The sequence below is a fragment of the Haliotis asinina genome, chromosome 12 (genome assembly GCF_037392515.1).
Source record: "Haliotis asinina isolate JCU_RB_2024 chromosome 12, JCU_Hal_asi_v2, whole genome shotgun sequence".
Taxonomy (NCBI): Eukaryota; Metazoa; Mollusca; class Gastropoda; order Lepetellida; family Haliotidae; genus Haliotis; species Haliotis asinina.
In genome coordinates this window covers 14,938,519-14,954,602 of record NC_090291.1, presented here as the reverse complement: position 1 = coordinate 14,954,602, position 16,084 = coordinate 14,938,519, and the positions used below count along the sequence as shown (strand labels likewise).

The following is a 16,084-nucleotide window of genomic DNA, read 5'->3' as shown; positions in this document are numbered from 1 at the left end:
CTGAAGTTGCCAAATGTGCATGGGGAATTGTTGGTAGCCCTCTGAGCTGCAGGTATCAGATAAGGTGAGCCATAATCTTCACTCTGTTTATGACGACACTGTTTTAGTTTTATGGGCTGTGTGGTAGCCTACTGCTTAAAGCGATCGCTCGTAACGTGGAAGACCCGGGTTCGATTCCCCTCATGGGTACAATGTGTGAAGCCCATGAAGAAACGTAAAACAAAACTCACTCTCTGTTAAGTTGTTCATTTATTATCACTGTACAGGTATTGCAACGTTAGCAAAGTATTGTGAATGTTTTCATGTCAGTAAATTCAAATATATGATTCAAAATGTAGTTCTGGAATAACGAATAGGTCGATCAGTTTGAAACCGAAAACTGTCAAACACAGTAGTATCGAACATGGGTCACTGTGCATTCCTTAATTACTCCTTATTTTTCGGTCGTGTCGAACACCGGATAACTTGAAGCAACTGCGTATGTCCTTTTAACTTCGATACAACAGTGTTTCACTTCATCTATAATTAAAGAATATTCTTTAGTCGTCTGTCACTCTGGTTTCGTTTTAGCTGAATTTATTTAAAGTCTTCTTCATACAAAACTGTTCATAGACTCTTATTCACTAGTATTATTAGCTTGTATACTGATCGGTTAAATGTCAAGTGTATTATATGTGTTTAATTACCTTTTACAATTTTGCAGAAAAAACTTCACCATGGGTATATTTTTCCGGAAACATAGTTCCACGTACACCACAGAACCTCATGGACACAGAGTAGCCATACTTGACAAAAGCGGATATGACGTATCAAAAGAAACAGGAACGATAACTCTAGCCGGAGATCTGTATGGTACGTTACGATCAGGCGACACAGTGGCGGTCAGCTTTCCTCTATCAAAGCCCTGTTCCTCCAAAAACCCGTGGCAAAATAGTCTGAAGAGGTACAATCAATTGCGAAAGGTAACTGAATCTATGAGAACAGCCAGCAAGACCGATATGTTCCCAATATCAGCCAATTCGCCTATGGTAGCGTCGATGAAGATAGCAACGTCATGGCTGATGAAGACATTAGGCCGGAAAGTGAGAGATGGGGAGATGGTTTTCATTGAAGAGGTGTATGGTGAAGAAAGTACGTTTGTGGACAGTGTGGGTAGGAACGTGAAAGATTGCAAGGTTTTGGATGAACTGGTACACTTCTCGTATCACGAGTCGCAAGGGGAGCTTGTCATCTGTGGGCTGAAAGGGGTGGAAGGAGGTGATGGTGTATTCTGTTTCTCGGACGTACGGTCATAGCGACAAAGGAGCTGAAGGGATCCAGGCTGTTTTGAAAGAACACAGGTGTACGGAGAGGTGTAGAAACTTGCGTGCGATTCCCATGGGTGATGCGACAGACAGAAGCGTGCCGTCAGCTCCACCTCTTCACGAATCCCTCCCAACTTCAGATTCTTCATCTCCCGTGCACATCATTTCCACCCAATCGGGCACAAACCCTCACCCTCCACCGTATGACTCCGACGTCATCAGTGACGTCATCACTGACACTCCTCCGACTTACTGTGAACTGTTTCCATGGGCTGCTCATTCATCATCTTACCTGCGCTTGAACCGTGGGTAGGATGTTTCGGTATCGTCCATGACTCTTTTACGTGTTACTTAAAGATAAAGACAAATTGAGATGCCTTGTATACTGAGTAAAAAAAATAAGGGAAGACATGAAAGCACAAGTGGTCCATTATTCTTTTCCAGATTTGTTCACAAAATGTGTATCGCATGGGTTGTGAGAATATGAGAATAAAAGAGGAACGCAGCGATGAAGTGACGTATCCTTATTTGTTTCGGTCAGTATAATATTTGCTGTTGATTTTCATTTATATTATGACTTGTTAAATAGGAAAGACTTTAGTGAGAAATCGTTACGTTTATCGCTTTGGCGAAAGCGGATACGGTGTTGAAAAAAGTGACGTTACAGCGGCAGATCCTGGCACATCCTCGCATGCAACTCTTCACAGCAGAATGTGCAATGGACGGCTGCGTTCGTGTGCCTCTGCTAATTTGTCAACAATGCACCTTTAGAAACGCTTAATAGATTTTTTATTGATGATGTTCAGTCTAAGTAAACTTAGTCTCAGTAGGATTCGGTGCACCGCTCTACTGAGTATAACAAACCCTAGAAGGGGTCACGTCAGGTAATCCTGTTCTACCAGTCACTCGCTACTTGTAGCCAGTATGTGACGATATATTACGCACACCCTATTTGTGTTCAGGGGCGTTATGTTAGTCCCGTGGTTTAATCGTTCGTTCGTCACGTTACAGGGTGTGAAACCCATTTCTGGTGTCCCAAACCATGATCTTGTTTTAATATTGATAAAAGTGTCTTAATACCAAACTCAGTCACTCACAACTTGTACCCACTGTGTGACGATATATAAATATTAACGGAATTATTGTACAGTTGTCTCTGTTGCGAAGACCCGGGTTCAATTCCCCATAATGAGAACAGTGAATGGAACCCATTTGAGGTGTCCCCCGCCGCGATATTTCTTGAATATTCGTAAGAGCCACGTTAAACGATATTTACTCATCCACTCACGCGTTCGTAAACTAGCTATGTATGCATGCACGGTTCGAAATGGACCTGCACACAACACAATATACATATATTTTCGTCACCACGTTGTTAATACCGCATACCATATGAGAATGTTTGGGTATCTGTAACCAGGTTACTGTAATGAACCGCCACTCCTTCGTTTTCCACCTCATGCTCCGATCTACCTTCACGTTACAGATTTGAGACGATACAATTACAACCTAGACCCGCTGTTGTCTCTATATTTGCAAACATGTATGGCACGTGTTTCCGGCTCGGACTTCCCCTTCACGTAACACTCACTATACTCATTCATGACAATAGTGCTTAAGTTACATTTCCTTAATCACATAGTGCTGTATGGAGCTGTGAGTACGTATGGCTGACTCCAGTCAAAATATCGAAGGATATGTCGAATATCAGGCAGTCTCGACCTCATCTTCGATTCCTGCTAATTCTTACTATATTTGTAATCACACACACACACACACACACACACACACACACACACACACACACACACACACACACACACACACACACACACACACACACACTCGGACCTGTTGAAATGCAGTTTTCAAATGTCAGGAACCACTTTTGCATGTAAAGGATCGGATCGTAATTATGAAGATTAATATAATTGAAAAAACAAACAAATAAAAGGGTAAAAACCCAAACATATATTTACTACCATTCTGTAGTCATCGATTTCGTAAGATACATTTTGTGCCTTTAAGAGTCGATCCACTGTCAATGTACCGACCATGGTTTATTACCAGGCAGAATACTCCCTTTAAGAGAGAAGACCATTTGTGGAAAGAGTGGAAGTGATCATCAGCATGAGCCTCATTCTACGTAGTTGGGATACGATGACATGTGTCACCCATGTAAGTGAGCCGTAACCCCCAAATCTCGTTAGTCGCCTCACACTACAACCATGAGTTACTGAGGATCAAGTCTTCCATCAAATAAACAAACAACAAAATATCCGGGCTATTTTGACACGTTCAACAACCAATATATTTCAGTACGTGGTAACAGACAAAACATGTAATTACATTTTCGTGTAAATACAGTTCAGGTTGACCTAGGACTTCTCAAACATGTTTTGGTTTGTGCTCGAATACAACAGGTACTGGTTTCTGTTTGGTTATCTGATCTAGTTGCCATAGTGTCCATGTGCCTTGTATTGAATAAGATGAATACGATGCAGTCTTGTGGCAGGTATACATATTACTGCTGTAGACTGGTTCAGGGAAATATATAGTAACGCTACCGTGATACCATATGTCTGTCTCACGGTCCATGAACCACACCATATTCTCTTCCGCGTAGCCATTTCTGTAAACCCAAAGCCCTAAATAGGCATTCTGGAATCTCTCTACGCCCTGCTTTGACAGTACCCCAGATTTAGCAGATTAGCACAATTTTAACCGATGACGGTGGCACCTTTTTGTGCCGTTGTCCTTTAATCGGAAGTTTTTGATGTCAAGTCAAAATGATGCCAGATGACACAACTTTGCCATTGATTGTCGCTGATCACCACTGATCGTTTATCCAAACATTCCTCCCAAATCTGGATCCAATTCAACAATCTGGAAAACTCTAGGACTTGTACCAAATAAATCCCGATACACTGTGATGGTAGAGGAGTGTCTCGTTCCGTCAGATTTCGCCCAACTTCAAACTCTGATCATCCGTGAACAGAGAGGCAACGGTAAATTCTTGCAGGCAATATCTAAATAAATTATTCCACACGTCTCTGGTTACTACGCCAGTTTTTATTTGTAACACGAAATCCTAAATACACATGATAGTACTTCCATGTAACATCGCAAATAAAACTCTACAACGTCAGTGCCGAACATCCGCCCCATAACAAACACGTGATTAACAGATTAATAATATGTCAAGCATTGCTGATAACGGCAGTTACAAAATGTTACCGATAACTCGTAAGCATGACAAGCGCAGCACAGTAATCACACCCTTTCAGTAAGCTTGCCTTGATATCTACGGAATCACAGTCGATCGGTTCGAACCCCTGACCCAAGGCCCAAGACAAGGCCAGGACCCAAGACAAGGCCAGGACAGACCGTCAGTGTTATCAAAATTAAATACAAATATATAATTACTGGAGGATTAATAATTGGACACACGCGTCTCTCAATTATACTGAGAGACCAATCCATCTTACACCTCGGTGTACAATCAAAAACAAGGGTCCAGCAGTTTTACCTACACGCTCACTAAAGTTCATTTCCGGCGCAAGCGTCTTTTGGGTCAAAGTTCAGTGGCCATGCCTGACCTCTCTGCAATGGCAACACCTTGTGTTTATCGACGTGAAATGGACCTCAGCTGACAGGTCAGCTCAAAACAGACACTCGTCTAAATCAGAGGGCTCTATTTCATAATGTTTATTTAAATTGCGAAACCATCGTTACACATCATGTGTAATTCAAGGTTTCAATACAATTTCTGTGTGAGAGAAAAGAATGCAAAGTTTAACTCTCTCCGTCACTATTATGATATCGTCGAAGAATATTTATTTTCTGACGGTGTCGCCACGTGAATGTTTCACTGAGTAAGTGTAAAAGCAAACATAAGATTGTAAAGCAAGGACAACCTTGACCTTGTTTTGAATCAATGTGAATGCGCTGAGCTGTAAGTGGGAGTGTCTCCAACGTTTTCAGAAGTTGTTCGCGAAGCTGCGTACAGACAAGGTTGCGCAAGAATGCGTCAAGATAAGACAGTGTCCTTTACATTGTGTCTATACTTAGGACTGTATATTCACCATCATTGGATTCAACGCATCACATATTCAGTAAGTCATTTATTAAGTTTGTTTTAAATTGATGAATGTGAGTAACCCTTGTTATGTACTAACAGTGAAACGATATAAATATTATGAGTCTGTTTATGTGATTCTAAAGTGTTTTAATAGTGACAGAAGAGAAATTATAATGCTACTGTGACGTCGGTGTTTTTTTTTGTACTTAATATTTACATCTTAAATGTTTACTAATAATATAACTAATATGAGATACGTCATACACACGGACAGGTTTTTGAATGTAATTACCTATATTATGAAAAAAAATCACTATTCTTAGGATACAAATAATCAGTGCTTCATGTTAACCTGTGTTATGTGATATATTCATTCACTATGACATAATTCATGATGGCTTTACAAAACATCCGCAAAAGCTGAAGATACGATATGGAGGAAGAGAGTCCCCCGTCGTACACCGACACAATGGCTGCCATTGCTGAAGGGATGCGACGGCAAGGGATACAGACGCCGTCCAGCCTCACCCCCGAGGATTTATCCGGAGATTCCTTTGTTGTCATATTTCCTCCATCATCGACCAACAGGTAAGCAGGGGACAGGTGTGTGTCATGATGATGCGGGGGAAAGTTGAGGAAGGGAGGTAACTCACATTACGGCAGTGTGTAATTTGGTCATGGGCAACGATTGATGCAGTTGGGATACTATGACATGCATCAATCCGCAATGAATTAGTGAGTCTGACCACCCGTTCTCTTTAGTCACCTCTTTCGACAAGTCTAGGTTATTGAAGACTAGTACCACTACCACTAACACTACCACTACCACCACCATTACCACCACTACCACCACCACCAGCACCACTGCTGCTGCTACTACTACTACTACTACTACTACTACTACTACTACTACTACTACTACTACCACTACCGCTACTCCCACCATCACCACTACCACTACCACAACCGCCACCACCACCACTACCACTACCACTACCACTAAAAACTACCACAACCGCCACCACCACCACCACTACCACTACCACTACCACTATCACTACCACTACCACTACCACTACCACTACCACTACCACTACCACCGCCACCGCCACCGCCACCACTACCACTACCACTACTAAAGTATTGATCGAAGTTTACTTGATTTCAATTGCTCAGTCGCCCAATCGCCGGCTGCTGGAGGAGTCAATGCACATCCTCTCGGCAATTGTGCTCTTACGTTAGTCATGGGTGTGTAGAGCCAGCTTCGACCCCTGAAAATAGAATTAGTCTTCGGAAATTCATGCCTGTTATGAGGGGATTAATGGGATCTGATGGTCAGGTTCGCCGACTAGGTATATTTCGTTTATCCATATTCATGAAGTCACTGAATTGTCTGGTCCACACTCCCGCTATTTACAGACCATGTTGCTGATAATCAACTAACAAAGATGCTTGTTTCATAATTTTATAAAATCTAAAACTGTGATACATGTATAATAATTGGGAAATAGTTCCTTCCGTTCCCTCATATTCTTTCTTCTGCAGATTGTAAGTGGTTCAACCCTATACACTGCACTTAATTTGGGGCTTTAAGTTATTTTTGTGATTCCTCTAGTTATATTGTTGTGTTAGGCTCTGTTAATAATTATAAATATTAATTGGGATGGGAGGAAAGGGGGAAAATCTTACCAATATTTGATATCCTGCTTACAGGTTTGCTAGGTTATGTTTATATATGTCACGCTGCAGGCTGAAAAGTTGCGCCCATTTTTATTCCTACGTTCATTTAATTTTCACTTTAAGTTACAGAAACTTCAACAGTGGCTCATCCATTCAGTCAGCTGATTCAAACAACCAAGGGCCTCCACCTGCTTACCCAGAACATGCACTTCCAGGAACTCGCAGAACATCAGAACATTCAGGAGAACCAGTTTCACGTGATACAGAGCCCAGTTACAGTAATTCTTTCATGGATGACCAGCGAACGTCATCAGTTGATGCTGATGTTGAGAGCGTGTCTGATCCACTGTCTCCTCAAGATGCCATCCAGTCACACAGACATGTTCCGCTGCCACAGACCGGAGCCCGGTCAGATCGGAAGTACATTTCTGGTTTTTCACTCCCATCACCAGCCGCTTCAAACATTCGTTACAACGCCATTTTGTCAAATGGGGCGTCATGGAACCCATCGAAGCACGGCCCGTCGTTACCAGGCAGAATCGTTTTAGATCAGAGTGATCATGTCATCTCCAGTTCTTCCCCAGCTACCATGGAGATCAGATGGCGTGTTCCTGAAAACGCGGCAGACTTCAGCGGTTTGGTTTACGTTGTTGAGACACACTGGGCATCACACCCACTCCTTTCAGTCACACCGATAACCAAACCGGTTGGCCGGGGAACAGATGACGACAACTGGGTGGAAATAATGGACACTGCCAAGTCGTATATACGCGTGTTTCGAACTCAGTCGATGCTTACAATTGGACATGCCAAGTGGGCTCTGAACCACTCAAGTGCAACACAAGGTCTGAAAATGTGGTTTCGTGTTCGAGCTGTCGATGGGCACAACAAGCTGCCATCTTGCAATAAGGGTCCTTGGAGTGAGGAGTTTAAGGTCCACTTCACTGAAATGTAAGTTTGATTATTTAGGTATGTCGATGTTGATCGAGATGATAAATCATTTTTTGCAAGATCGTTGAGGTACGATGACACGCAGCAAACTAAATATTTGATCCCGCTATCCAGGTATCTGATCACACTATCCAGGTATCTGATCACACTCTCTATGTAACTACAATGTCATGCCATCTCATTCTTCATGTTTCTGATCACGCAATCCGATTGTTAAAAGATCAGGTTGCCAGGAACCTTTGAATCAGGGGTGGTGGGAGTTGCCTAGTGGTTAAAGGTTTCACTCGCCACGCCACATTGGTTCAATGCGTGAAGCCCATTTCTGGTGTCACCTACCGTTATAAGGCTGCAACATTGCTAAAAGAGGCGTAAACCATACGCTCACTAACTCACTTGGAATGCTATTGGCTTTGAGCACAGGAATGTTCCATCTTGTTCAGCGGTGTGGCAAACTTGCCTTACTGTATGGTAGGGAATCGGTTTTGGGTTGAAATCCTGGTAATTCTGATTAGGGTTCTTGGTTGGCCATCACTGATCTGCTGTAAATGTGGAGGGCAAGGACAGGTGCAAATGTGGACGGCAAGGACAGCTGTAAATGTGGAGGGCATGGGCGGTTGTAGATGTGGGGGGCAAGGACAGGTGTAATTGTCGCGTGCAAGAATGCTTGTAGATGTGGAGGGCAAGGACAGGTGTAAATGTGGAGGACAATGACAGTTGTAAATGTCGAGGGAAAGGACAGTTGTAAATGTCTAAGGCAAGGATAGTTGTAAATGTCGAGGGCAAGGACAGTTGTAAATATCGAGGGCAAGACATGAGTTGTTGTAACCATAATAAAAGATTTGTAGAGTTGCAAATACTAAACACTAATCTTACCATCAACCAGTTTAGTCATATACAATAAATGAGTATACATTTGGATGTATGTCTCTTTTATAGCAAAATACCAGCAATATAGCGGCAGGGGACACCAGAAATGGGCTTGACACATTGTAACAATGTGGGGAATCGACAACGGGTCTGAACATTACTATCGCGCCATTGTGATTAGTATTGAATACTTTCGTAACTGTGATCCAGTGTGCATGTTGTACGTAACAGTCACTGGAATCAACAACACGTAATGGAGGTAACTGGAATCGGCTGTACGTAGGATACGTGTCTGATCAAAGTACACGTGACCGTTATCAACTGTATGGCGCGTTCTTGACTCGGATTAACGTATGATACATGTCTGATCAAATTAAATATGACCGTTATCAATTGTACGGCGTGTTCAGGACTCGGATAAACGTATGATACGTATTTGATCAGTTGTTGATCAGATACATTTGCTGGTATCCCACTTCCGTACTGTGCGTGATAGGGGTTAGTTTCATACTCTGTGTGTAGCTGATTAATTTATCGCAGTTAAATTGACTTTAATCCCATTTCGCACTGTACGTGAGTTGTGATTTAATACCTCGCATGTATCTGATAAACTTATCGCCCTTGAATTTACTGTACGTACTGTACGCAAATGAGATAAACATCACGCAAGTTGCATGGCTTAAGGCAATTGAAGTGATTGTTATCAACTTTATGCTGCAGGGGAGGTATCACGAGGTCTCAAGAAAGGGCATGGAAAAAATCCCAAGAAGCTGCAATGAAAACCAAAGATGGGCTTAGACAAGACAAAGATGCTAAACCTCTGGCATTCGCAACATCCGCACCTTCAGCAACATCTGCACCTTCAGCAACATCCGCACCTTCAGCAACACATTCACCTTCCGCAACATCCGGACCTTCTTCATCACTTGGACCGTCTGCGACACCTGTGTCTTCCAGTTTGTCAACAGATGTGGTTAATATTCACAAGCTTGAGTACTGTATACACTCCAAGTCACCAACCGAGACGCGAATAACATGGAAAAGACCCTCAAATTCCGGGCAGTTCAAGCGAATGTTTTACGAAGTGCAATCCATGAAAGAACCACTACGTGACAGCAGATCTAACGACATTCGATTTAAACATTGTGTCTTTTCGGAATCATGGAAAACAATTGCCGATACCCAGTCGCCTCCCCTTAGACTGTACAAATTCCCGAAGCACGTCTCCATTGGCCGAGCGAGATGGGACTTTTCTCCTCACATGACGCCGTATACGTTGTTACTGAGGGTCCGTGTTGTTGGTATGATGCGGGATTTTGGTGGGGTGATTGAGGGACCGTGGTCTGACACAGTGCGTATTCATGTCCAAGCGGAAAATACAATCTCCACGCAATAATGAGAGAACAATGTTTACGTCTCAAAGTTGTCACAGCGTTACAACGTGGACTCCCATTTCCGCTGTCGTAACGTTGTGACCTGACGTTGTGATTCGTCATTTTGACGTCGCCGCAAGTGTTCCGTTTTTTTCATGCGAACGTATTTTACGTTGCCGTAACGATCTGTTTAATGTAAATAGTTTAAAATGTTTTTTTCCAGTAATAGACAGTACATAAGAAACAAACCAGGAATTCACTTCGATTTTCATTCTTCAAATTGCATGTTGCTTTGACCGCATTCTGAAGCTGTAGCTGAATAGGGGAGAAAGGATCTCAAAGTGAGAAGGTTTTACAGACTCTATGCTGACACCAAGTTATAAGAAACGGTGGTATGACGTTGCTAGGAGCCCATAGCATCACGTGACCTCAACGTAAATTTTCAACGTCGTTATTATCTTGTGATATGACGTCTTAAAATAACGTAACACTAACGTTGTGACAACGTGGAGGATCTGTGCTCCTGGGAAGAAACTTTTTATGTTGGCATTGTAATTTCGGAAGTGTTCGGATCTTAACTTGGTGTACAGTGTACGGAGAGTTGGGTGTGAATCAGAAGACGTTCAAAGATATTTGTGTGGAACTAGATTACGCGCAGGCTCGCATACAATTCACAAGTCATCTGAAGATAACAGAAGTAACTGAAACGCACATAAAATATTCCCGAAAGCGCTCCACAATATAATTCTCCATTTTTATTTAGATGGATTGTATGGAAACAGTAGCATTTGCTATTATAGGCTTTTAGTTTTAACGTATTTACATAACCAGAATGTAACACCCTCCGGTACCAAATATATCATACATTTATTGTATGACTGAGTTGAATTAAACCATGTTTTCTGATTATATTGTAGTTAGTTCCAAATATTCTCTGTTCCAGTTGAAACATTAGAGATACTTAAGTTTTGCTGATGTTGGAAAGTGCTTTTTTTTCTTTGACATTTTATTCTACACAATCTCACATGTTTATAGAACTGTTATAAAGCCTAATATATGTATTATTTATGCCATTGTCTTTTTATTCTAATGAGGGGAGGATCTCATAAATGAGTATGGTTTTTCTCAATTTTCCCGTTGTATTAATTCGCGGGACACCAGAAATTCGCTTTACACATTGTACCAACATGTGGGGACTCGAACCCAGGTCGTCTACTACTACTACTACTACTACTACTACTACTACTACTACTACTACTACTACTACTACTACTACTACTACTACTACTACTACTACTACTACTACTACTACCACCACCACCACCACCACCACCACCACCACCACCACCACCACCACCACTACTACTACTACTACTACTGTTGCTGCTGTTGTTGCTGTTGCTGCTGTTGCTGCTGTTTACTACTGCCGCTACTTCTACTTCTGCTGTTGCTACTGCAACTGGAACTACTACGACTACTGCTACAAATGACTACAAATACAGTTGCTACCCGTTCAAAAGGATGTTGCTGCTAATAGCTGCTACTAGTAGTGGTGTTACTACTACTATTCCTGCTAATTAGTCGGGCGGTGGGGAATCCTAGTGGTTAAAAACTCTCGCTCGTCACGTTGAAGGTTCGCTTTCCAACATATGGGCACAATGTGTGAAGCCCACTGCCGGTGTTTCCCGCCGTGATATTGCTGGACTGTTGCTAGAAGCTGGGTTATTGCTAGAACTCACTCACTCTCCTAACTACTACTACTACTGTTACTGCTGCTGCTGCTACTACTGCTACTACTACTACTGCTGCTGCTACTGCGACTGCGACTGCGACTGCGACTGCTACTGCGACTGCTGCTGCTGCTACTACTACTACTGCTGCTGCTACTACTACTGCTGCTACTGCTACTACTTCTGCTGCTACTACTACTACTACTACTACCACTACTACTACTACTGCTGCTGCTACTACTGCTAGTAATGTTACTACTGCTGCTACTGCTGCTGCTGCTACTACTACTACTGACACCGTCTCCACTACAACCACTGCCGCCACTACAAGTACACTATTGTTGTTACTGTTACTACAACCTCCACTAGAACGACCAACCCGGTCCTGCAGCCGCTATTTAGGATAAGGAGTGTAGACCCTCCGTAAAATGTTCAAATCAGTCAACGATGATAGGGTAATCTCTTTGAGTTACATATTGTTTGGACAAAATAGTTCGAACTCGTTCAAAAAGATTTGTTCAATTTGCAATATAACAGATTCAACATTTGGAATGCATTTCAGAACGCTTGGAGGATAAACTAAACAATTTAATTTACATACAAATGTATTGTGCTCTTTAAACGTTCTAATGTTCAACAAGACTCAAAACCAAACATGCTTCCCCTTAACTAAAACCAACAACCTCACTGTAAACTTCAGTGCTGACCTCTGTTGATAATCAAGATAAACTTAAGCAAATTGTACACGTTTCAGACACTTTTAGATTTAGAATAGCCAAGATGTTATTACTACTGATATAAGGACCATCTCCAATTCAGCCTCATTGAATTGTCTGGAATGCTCCGAGTCTCACAATAGCGACTAACACGCCCGGCGTCAAGAATTCGTTCCGTCAACAAAACTGGATACTTTTACAACTTCAATTGCTTTACAAGGGATCGTAAATTAAGAAAAAGGTCTTAAGGGTTGATAAGAGTTCCGTAATTTATAGCTCCGTAGTTCATATCGATAAAGAGCCATTCACAAGGCCACGCCCACTTAGTATAAACATGGCGACGTTAATGTGCCAGAGCAAAGAGCAGATTGTTACTGAATCTATAAGTATGTTTATACACTAGATAAATATATACAGCTGCATGATTGGTTAACATGGACATGAATTACTTACATGGATGGGTATGTATACACAAAGGGGATTAATGGATAAGGCGGACGCCGATATATCATACGTTTAGTCAAGTGGTGTTTTGACTCTAGATTGGTGTGGTCGATAATCGCGACGTTAGGGTGAGTGAGTATGTTTTTACGCTGCATTCATCATGATCATCATCATGATAATGATGACCATCATCATCGTTGTCGTCGTAGTCGTCGTTATCATTATCAGTACCAACACAACAGTCGTCACTATCACCATCATCATCATCATCGTCGTCGTCGTCGTCGTCGACGCCACCACCGCCGCCGCCGTCATCATCATCATCATCATCGTCATCATCACCACCTACACAACCACCATCAGCATTATCATCTTCATCACCACAACCACCACAACCACCACATCATCATCGTCGTCGTCATCATCATCGTCATCATCACCACCTCCACAACCACCATCAGCATTATCATCTTCATCACCACAACCACCACAACCACCACATCATCATCGTCGTCGTCATCATCGTCATCATCACCACCTCCACCACCACCATCAGCATTATCATCTTCATCACCACAACCACCACAACCACCACATTATCATCATCGTCGTCATCATCGTCATCATCACCACCTCCACCACCACCACCATCAGCATTATCATCTTCATCACCACAACCACCACAACCACCACCATTATCATCGTCGTCATCATCATCGTCATCATCACCACCTCCACAACCACCATCAGCATTATCATCTTCATCACCACAACCACCACAACCACCACATTATCATCATCGTCATCATCATCGTCATCATCACCACCTCCACAACCACCATCAGCATTATCATCTTCATCACCACAACCACCACAACCACCACATCATCATCGTCGTCGTCATCATCGTCATCATCACCACCACCACAACCACCATCAGCATTATCATCTTCATCACCACAACCACCACAACCACCACATCATCATCATCGTCGTCATCATCGTCATCATCACCACCTCCACCACCACCATCAGCATTATCATCTTCATCACCACAACCACCACAACCACCACATTATCATCGTCGTCGTCATCATCGTCATCATCACCACCTCCACAACCACCATCAGCATTATCATCTTCATCACCACAACCACCTCAACCACCACCACCATCATCGTCGTCGTCATCATCATCGTCATCATCACCACCTCCACCACCACCATCAGCATTATCATCTTCATCACCACAACCACCATAACCACCTCCATTATCATCATCATCATCATCGTCATCATCACCACCTCCACAACCACCATCAGCACTATCATCTTCATCACCACAACCACCACAACCACCGCCATCATCATCGTCGTCATCATCATCGTCATCATCACCACCTCCACAACCACCATCAGCATTATCATCTTCATCACCACAACCACCACAACCACCACCACCATCATCGTCGTCGTCATCATCATCGTCATCATCACCACCTCCACAACCACCATCAACATTATCATCTTCATCACCGCAACCACCACAACCACCACCATCATCATCGTCGTCGTCATCATCGTCATCATCACCACCTCCACAACCACCATCAGTATTATCATCTTCATCACCACAACCACCACAACCACCACCATCATCATCGTCGTCGTCATCATCGTCATCATCACCACCTCCACAACCACCACCATCATCATCGTCGTCGTCATCATCGTCATCATCACCACCTCCACAACCACCATCAACATTATCATCTTCATCACCACAACCACCACAACCACCACCATCATCATCGTCGTCGTCATCATCGTCATCATCACCACCTCCACAACCACCATCAACATTATCATCTTCATCACCACAACCACCTCAACCACCACCACCATCATCGTCGTCGTCATCATCATCGTCATCATCACCACCTCCACCACCACCATCAGCATTATCATCTTCATCACCACAACCACCACAACCACCACCATCATCATCGTCGTCGTCATCATCGTCATCATCACCACCTCCACAACCACCACCATCATCATCGTCGTTATCATCATCGTCATCATCACCACCTCCACAACCACCATCAGCATTATCATCTTCATCACCACAACCACCACAACCACCACATCATCATCATCGTCGTCATCATCGTCATCATCACCACCACCACAACCACCACCATCATCATCGTCGTCGTCATCATCGTCATCATCACCACCACCACAACCACCACCATCATCATCGTCGTCGTCATCATCGTCATCATCACCACCTCCACAACCACCATCAACATTATCATCTTCATCATCACCACCACCACAACCACCACCATCATCATCGTCGTCGTCATCATCGTCATCATCACCACCTCCACAACCACCATCAACATTATCATCTTCATCACCGCAACCACCACAACCACCACCATCATCATCGTCGTCGTCATCATCGTCATCATCACCACCTCCACAACCACCATCAGCAATATCATCTTCATCACCACAACCACCACAACCACCACCATCATCATCGTCGTCGTCATCATCGTCATCATCACCACCTCCACAACCACCATCAGTATTATCATCTTCATCACCACAACCACCACAACCACCACCATCATCATCGTCGTCGTCATCATCGTCATCATCACCACCACCACAACCACCACCATCATCATCGTCGTTATCATCATCGTCATCATCACCACCTCCACAACCACCATCAGCATTATCATCTTCATCACCACAACCACCACAACCACCACCATCATCATCGTCGTCGTCATCATCGTCATCATCACCACCACCACAACCACCACCATCATCATCGTCGTCATCATCATCGTCATCATCACCACCTCCACAACCACCATCAGCATTATCATCTTCATCACCACAACCACCACAACCACCAC

The 16,084-nt window shown here is 43.2% G+C and overlaps 1 protein-coding gene and 1 pseudogene across 1 annotated transcript; both read left to right on the top strand.

The window, feature by feature from the left end:
* The first annotated feature begins 22 nt into the window (after window positions 1–22).
* LOC137258821 (uncharacterized) lies at window positions 23–1,671 on the top strand (annotated as a pseudogene).
* Window positions 1,672–5,240: 3,569 nt separating this feature from the next.
* LOC137258150 (uncharacterized) lies at window positions 5,241–11,320 on the top strand. Its single transcript, XM_067795717.1, has 4 exons — window positions 5,241–5,419; window positions 5,806–5,973; window positions 7,189–8,016; window positions 9,604–11,320. Exons 2-4 carry the CDS (start codon window positions 5,819–5,821, stop codon window positions 10,277–10,279), a joined length of 1,659 nt encoding a protein of 552 aa, XP_067651818.1. The 5' UTR covers window positions 5,241–5,419; window positions 5,806–5,818; the 3' UTR covers window positions 10,280–11,320.
* Window positions 11,321–16,084: the final 4,764 nt, after the last annotated feature.